Raw genomic sequence first — 7,500 nt, 5'->3', positions numbered from 1 at the left:
AGTTACAAAAATGAACAAACACAATCTGTTTGAACTAATAACACACAATTTATTGTATTGTTCTTGTACATATTGAATACATCATTCAAACATTCACAGTGTAGGTTGGAAAAAATGTGTGAACCCCTAGGCTAATAATGTCAACAAAAGATAATTAGAGTCAGGAGTTGGCATCCCATTAAAGGGGTCATGACATGGGTTTTTTTATTGTATTATTATGTTCCCTTAGGTGCAATTATAGTATTAATATATTTTTTTTTAAGAAAAACTTTTAAAATCTAGTGATTTATGACCTTTTCCCACCCTGTTTCTCATCCTCTGATTCAAACAGTCTGTTTTGGGGGCGTTTTCCATTTAAGACTTCAGTGTTAACGCCCACTGTTATGATTGGCTAACGTCAGTGCCTATGTATCAATTATTGACGCCCCCAGCCAGAACAATATGCAAGTAAACTAAGTAAAAACACTGTGATTATTCATAATGAATGAAATTGCGCTTTAAAAAGTAGTTTAAAGTTTAAAATAGATTACTTACAGTTTGCGTCGTCGTTGTTCCCAGAATAGTCGCAGGGCTCCAGACTGAGACCAAATGGTCGCATTTTGCGACCAAAATTTGAATGTGTGCGACTGAATTTTACATCCAGTCGCACATGTGCGACCAGTAAATTTGTGCATTTTTTTTTACAAGTTAAACGTGGAAGTTGCGCGTTAATGAATCCGGAATGTGATGAGTGTGAGAAGAATAGGGAATGGCCACTGTAACTGGCTAATGCATGGAGGGGGAGGGTCTATAATCGACCGCGCGTAAACATCTGTGGGAGACAGACAAAATATCACAACCTTCTATGCGCATCTGAGCAATGAAGCGAACTATTGACTCGTTCTTCCGACCTGCGGCTAGTGTAGGCCTACCAGTGCCACAGTCTGATGATGTGTCCGAGGTTTGTGTTGCGAAAAAGTCCCTAACCCACCATTTTCGGGAAGAGTGGGTTCGAGATTTCAGCTGGCTGAAGTACTGTAAGGAGACGAACTCCATGAACTGCGAGTAAGTCGCTACCCCAAAAATGCGGGAAACACGAAGTTTGCCGACAGTGCATGCACTTCGCAGTTTAAACGCAATGCTTTAGTTAAACATAGTCTCAGCCTTAAGCACAGAGTATGCCGTGATATGTTCATAAATCAAAAAGCAACGCCACTGCCGGTTGCTTTTAGAAGACAAGAGGCTGTAAATCAGAGCGCAGATGAGGCAGAAATGATGTTGAAATTTAACACCTAATAGGTGCCCACCTAATCCTAATAGGAGGAACTACCCTTCACCAAATTCAAAAGCCAGCTCGACCTTCAAAGGAAGAATGGCTTAAAAATTAACGAAACATACAACAACGATACAGCATGCGCACAATTTGTTGGAGTAATTGCAGATACTCTGAAGGGGAAGACTTACCCAATGATCAAAGATGCTCCGTAACTTGTTACTAAGCACTTTTTCTGAATGTATCTATGATATATTTTTTTTATATATATATTTGTACTGCCATGACAGCAATGGTGCTGTCGGTTTACCTTGTTGTTGCGTCTATAAAAGTGCACAATAAAATGTGAATTTGAAACAGCACATTGTCATTTCTGCATCTAATATCAAAGTATCTATTAATAGTACAGTGGAAATTAGTAGAAATGTGAATATTTGGTTAGCATGTTGATTTACGGTGTGTGTCCCTAAATTTTCTGGTTATGCCCCTAAAATTTTCAGTTGGGGGCCACTGTGCTCCTAGTGAAAAAAGTTAGTCTGGAGCCCTGAGTCGGCACGGACTTATCTTTGAGCAACAGTTTTCTGGCAAAGCCAGCATCATATTGAGATTTGTTCTCAAAACAGTCATCCTTAAAATGTACAGAACAAACGCTTAAGTTAACACTGCCGTGACTGGGACGTCCGCAAAAAATAAACTGCATCCATTTTTCCCTGACGTCTGGATCTTTCGGCAGCTTATTCAGAGGTTTTGTTTGACCACAGCCAGGAACAGCACATCTGTGTGGCATCGTAATTTTCCTGTGCACAAGTAGTCTCTGTCAGAGCTCGCTGTCCATCGACTGAACACTTGTGAGGCGCACGGCGATACTGAAATGAGCGTAGTTGTCTTGCGCTTAAAGCGTAGTTATCTTGTGCTGGAGGCGGTCATATGCAAACGCTGGTACGTCACTTCTAACCGTCACGTCACTTCTAACCATGAATCCAGAACAAGCTGTATTTTGAGCTTGATTAAATAAATGATTCATTTAGAATGGGGAGGACGTCTTAAAATATTAAACTTGCAGGACGTTTTAATGATACAAAGACCTCTTATATACCAAAAGATCAAGGCAAATTTGGTTTCTCATGTCATGACCCCTTTAATGAAATGAGATCGGAGGTGTGGGTTAGAGCTACTTTGACTTATAAAAAGCACTCAAACATTTTTGAGTTTGCTATTCACAAGAAGAATCTACTTACGTCGGCCATGCCTCGCGAAAAAGAGATCTCAGAAGAGCTTAGATATTCATCTGTGCAGTTAGACAAAATGTCTATAAATGGATCTGATTTAGTACTATAGGTACTCTCACTAGAAGTGGACATCCAGCCAAGATGACTTAAAGGGCACACCGCAGAATGCTCAGTGAGGTAAAAAAAACAGACAGAACGACAGATAGAACGGCAGAAAGACAGAAAGACAGATAAAATGATATACAGAACGATCTGCAGTTTTTGTCTATATGTTGCAGCACTGTGGTAGTGATTATATCAGACGGTAATACCATGGTACTGAATAATTACTATAGTATTCATCCACAATCATATTTATATAGTACTTCAATGTATTCAAGAATATCGTGGTAGTGTCCAAAACAAAATCAATTTACATAAGACGTCCAAAAAAATAAAAATACGATGTACTTATTCACAAGTACACTGTTACCTTGAGGTTTGTGTATACAAATGTATATAAACTAACTACTCACCTTTTTGTCCCATATCTGAAGGGGTTTGCTGCCGATGCTGTAGAGAATGGACAGAAATCCACTCTGAAAGGTATTTTTGAACATAATCCCGCAGATTATTTTAAATAATATCACACCATGCACTGGGATTACTCTGCGTCAAACGCTTCCGGCCGGATCGCTGAACTGTCGATCTCTGGTTCCGCTTACAAACATTACAGAAACGTTTTTATTATTATTATTATCGTATGCTTGACTAATGCTTTATAACAATCTAAATGTCGCGTTAGATGTGATTAATCCTCCCTGCGACGCCGAGGAGATTTCTTTCAGTTTATTTTGGAGTTGCTATGAGACGTGACGTGACCTCGGTTGTCATGTCGGACCCTTTAATGTTGACACGGGCGTTGCTATAGTAATGGGGCGTCCCAGAGGTGATTGGAAGCGTGAAACAATTTATCAACAGTTAATGTATATTTTCATATTTATTAAACCATTATATATGATCATACTGATACATTTTGTGTACAAAATTAAAAACAAAATGATTAAAAATAAAAATATATATTTAACCCTTGTGCGCTGTGGTGTTCGCTGGTGACCCGAACATACATGTTTATATTTTAAATAATATTTAATTATTATTATTATTTATTTGTAATATCATTAATTTCACTTAAAGGTGAGTTTTTTTATGGTCAGATATTTAAAAAAAATATTCCTACTCCATGAAAGATATTACTGAAATAAGTTTCGTGAGATATCTCTCTGGTGTCTGTGACGAATGTGTGCGCGGGCCGCGGTCTCTGCCTGTCAATCATTTTGAGCCGTTAAGCCATGACGTCAATTTGTAGGCGAATCCGGAAGTCTAATACGCCATGTGTTCCCTCGGGAATTTCCTATGGGTTTTTATAATGGGGTTTTTGGACTTATGTGTAAAATAAGGTCTGTGGTTCTACAACATAAATTACACACACTCATACCGCAAATGTGAATTTTTAAGCTGCCGTGCATTTAAAAAAAAAAAAAGTATGGCTTCAATCATCCTGTTTGCATCCATAAGTCATGTAATATAATTGGTTAAACTTGTAACATCACATTTAACCAATGACTCCAGATATCCAGTCATTGGTGCCTGGTTGTAGAGAAAAGGTTTTCTAGACATTGCCACAAGTTATGCATTTGGTTATCTTTAGACATTAGCAAAGAGTATTTTTTTGTGAAAGTTTAGCATTTATTTGGTAAAACCTTTAAAAAAAATGCTCTGTGTTTTAGTCTTTCCAATTCATTTCCTATGGCAGGTCAAAAATTACCCAGAATACCACGAGTGTTCATTTATTTTGTCAAGGGGCCTAATCTCAGTCCATATTTTTGTGCGTGTTCAGATAGCAAATGTAGGAAAAGTAACCAAGTCTTGGCCCGCTCAGAAGGAGGATCCCATTATTAAAGAAACAAAATATAATTATGAATTATTAAATATTTATTTTATTATTATAATAAATTATATTTTATATTTTGTTTATAAATGTTATTGCATTTTCATTTTCAGCAAATTATCAATAAAAAAAACATCTACACATTATGGATAAAACCATATTTATTCATTAATAAATTACTTTATAAATATATGCTTAACAAAAAAAAGCTAACCTACATATTTCCAGATGGATTCCTTAATTACATGTATGAATAGTTAATAATGTAACCTTTTTTTAAAAATAGCAGGCAGTATACTACCTACTACACCGTATGCATCGAGCAGTATGCTAGCAAACATTGCCTTTGCTAACAAACAATGTAAATTAAGTCTATGCATCTTGGTTGTCAAAAGCCATCAGTGCATTAAAACTAATATCAAATCAATGCTATCCCATATTGACACACCAGAGGGATTGATAAACAACACTATTTATTAACAACGATATCATCTTACACATTTGCAAGACACAGAGATGCATTTGTTCCTCCGAACCCAAACGAGTTGGTAAGAGCGATTCTCCGGCAGCTAGTGTTCCAGGTCTGCGCAGTGCAGGGAACATAATTCAAGTCAAACTCTGGCTTAGTTCGGTCCAGATTCAGGGTCGGAGGCAGGTTGCCATGGTAACACGCCAGCGCTGTGAACGATGCCTCCAGCGCACCTGCGGCTCCCAGGAGATGACCTGTGGCACCCTTAGTAGATGACACCGCCAGCGAGTATGCATGCTCCTCAAACAGTCTTTTAATGGCCGTGTTCTCTGCAGCGTCACCTAGTGGTGTGGAGGTGGCATGAGCGTTGATATACGTCACGTCTGAGGGGGATATTCCCGCATCTCGGATCGCAGCCGACATGCACCTGAAATAAAGAATAAAATAAGGCCTTGGTTTAAAAAATAATACAATTTAAAAAAAGTCCAACATTTCCACAATTCCTGACATTTAATGGTAGAAAACATTCCCTGTCTTGGGTCAGTTAGGATCACTACTTTATTTTAAGAATGTGAAATGTCACAATAATAGTGGAGAGAATGATTTCATCACATTCCCAGTGGGTCAGAAGTTCACTTACACTTTGTTAGCATTACGTAACATTGTCTTTATATTGTTTAACTTGGGTCAAATGTTTTGGGTTTCCTTCCACAAGCTTCTCACAATAAGTTGCTGGAATTTTGTCCCAATTCTCCAGACAGAACTGGTGTAACCGAGTCAGGTTTGGAGGCCTCGGATTGAGGTCAGGGCTTTGTGATGCCAGCTCCAATACCTTGACTTTGTTGATCTTAAGCCATTTTGTCACAACTTAGAGAGTGGTGGTGGCGTAGTGGCTAAAGCACAGCCACCACCATTGTGTCCTTGAGTAAGGCACTTAACTCCAGGTTGCTCCGGGGGGATTGTCCCTGTAATAAGTGCACTGTAAGTCGCTTTGGATAAAAGTGTCTGCCAAATGCATAAATGTAACTTTGGAGGTATGCTTGGGGTCATTGTCCATTTGGAAGACCCATTTGTGATGAGCTTTAACTTCCTGATGTCTTGAGATGTTGCTTCAATATATCCACATAATTCTCCTCCATCATGATGTCATCTATTTAGTGAAGTGCACCAGTCCCTCCTGCAGCAAAGCACTCCCACAACATGATGCTGCCACCCCCATGCTTCACTCCATGGAGGTCCACAATTTGGCTGATTTCTTTTGATTGTCCCATGATGTCAAGTAAAGAGGCACTGAGTTTGAAGGTCGGCCTTAAAATACATCCACAGGTACACCTCCAATCAGAAGCTAATTGGCTACAGGTTTGATCATTTTCTGGAATTTTCCAAGATGCTTAAAGGCACCGTTAACTTAGTGTATGTAAACTTCTGAGCCACTGGAATTGTGATATAGTCAATTAAAAGTGAAACAATCGGTCTGTAAACAATTGTTGAAAAATGTATCATGTCATGCACAAAGTAGATGTCCTAAACAACCAAAACTATAGTTTGCTAATATTAAATCTGTGGAGTGGTTTAAAAAAAATGCTAGCCTGCCATTGGGAGCAACTTGGGGTTCAGTGTCTTGCCCAAGGACGCTTCGGCATGTGGAGTCATGTGGGCCGGGAATCGAACCACCAACCCTGTGATTAGTAGCCGACCCGCTCTACCACCCGAGCCACAGCCGCCACGATTAATTTAACTGAATTTGAGGGGCTGCACAATGTTAGCTTATCACAACAGTGGGCATTTACATTAAAGTTTTAAGGAGGTGCTTAGGCCAAACAGATATATACTGGGACAGCAGCGTTTATCAGATTACAGGGTTTACCTGTGTTATGTTGTCATGACAACAAAGTTGTTATATTGGGTATAACTTCACACATAAGTTTAGTAAGTGATTTCATCACACTAAAATCATGTTAACACACATGTTGTTCACGTCTTGTGGATATACATTTGAAACAGTATTTTAATGTTTATCAACTGGCCCCATTAACTTCCATTGTAAGTGCTTTACTGTAACGTCAGGGGAACGTTCTACAAACCAAAATGGAATGCTTTCCCGACTACCCAATAGGGAATGTTAGAATGTCCTTTCGGGGAACCAAAAACGAATGTTCCCAGAACGCTCTGGGAATCGTAAATTCAATTGTTAAATGTGATAGTGTTACCTGAATGCTCCGTCCCCATCTGCGGTTGGCGCGGTTATGTGACTGGCATCTCCTGAGAGCCCATATCCCAACACTTCAGCGTACACACGGGCACCTCTTTGCTTGGCATGCCCATATTCCTCTAAAACAAGCACTGCCGCCCCTTCACCCATCACAAACCCCTCTCTTTCTGGGTGGAATGGGCGTGAGGCCAGCCTGGGCTCCTGGTTCCAGCTGGTGCTGAGGGCCCGAGCCCGAGCAAACCCTGCTATAGCAAGCGGGCTGATGCAGGCCTCGGTTCCACCCGCGAGCATCACCGCAGCATCGCCGTGAGCGATGAAACGGGCTGCGTCACCGATAGCATGAGCTCCGGTGGTACATGCGGTGGATACAGCGTGATTAGGCCCCTTAAGTTTGTGTTTGATGCTTAT

General features: G+C 39.9%; 2 protein-coding genes across 3 annotated transcripts in view; both read right to left on the bottom strand.

Moving 5' to 3' along the window:
• The window catches only part of cfap20 (cilia and flagella associated protein 20), an 8,344-nt gene extending 4,994 nt beyond the window's left edge, over positions 1-3,350 (bottom strand). For both annotated transcript variants that reach the window (XM_052125203.1, XM_052125202.1), the window contains exon 1: positions 2,997-3,350. In XM_052125203.1, coding sequence (XP_051981163.1) covers positions 2,997-3,080 — 84 coding nt within the window. In that variant the 5' untranslated portion in view covers positions 3,081-3,350. The remainder of the gene's footprint in view (positions 1-2,996) is intronic.
• Positions 3,351-4,609: 1,259 nt separating this feature from the next.
• The window catches only part of oxsm (3-oxoacyl-ACP synthase, mitochondrial), a 5,561-nt gene continuing 2,670 nt past the window's right edge, over positions 4,610-7,500 (bottom strand). The window contains exons 2-3 of the mRNA XM_052125204.1: positions 7,091-7,500; positions 4,610-5,307 (exon numbers count right to left, since the gene is read on the bottom strand). The exon at positions 7,091-7,500 is cut by the window's right edge and continues 618 nt beyond it. Of these exons, the coding sequence (XP_051981164.1) occupies positions 4,905-5,307; positions 7,091-7,500 (813 nt within the window). The 3' untranslated portion in view covers positions 4,610-4,904. The remainder of the gene's footprint in view (positions 5,308-7,090) is intronic.

The sequence above is a fragment of the Xyrauchen texanus genome, unplaced genomic scaffold, assembly GCF_025860055.1.
Source record: "Xyrauchen texanus isolate HMW12.3.18 unplaced genomic scaffold, RBS_HiC_50CHRs HiC_scaffold_699, whole genome shotgun sequence".
Lineage (NCBI taxonomy): Eukaryota > Metazoa > Chordata > Actinopteri > Cypriniformes > Catostomidae > Xyrauchen > Xyrauchen texanus.
This window is presented reverse-complemented; position numbering and strand designations above follow the sequence as displayed.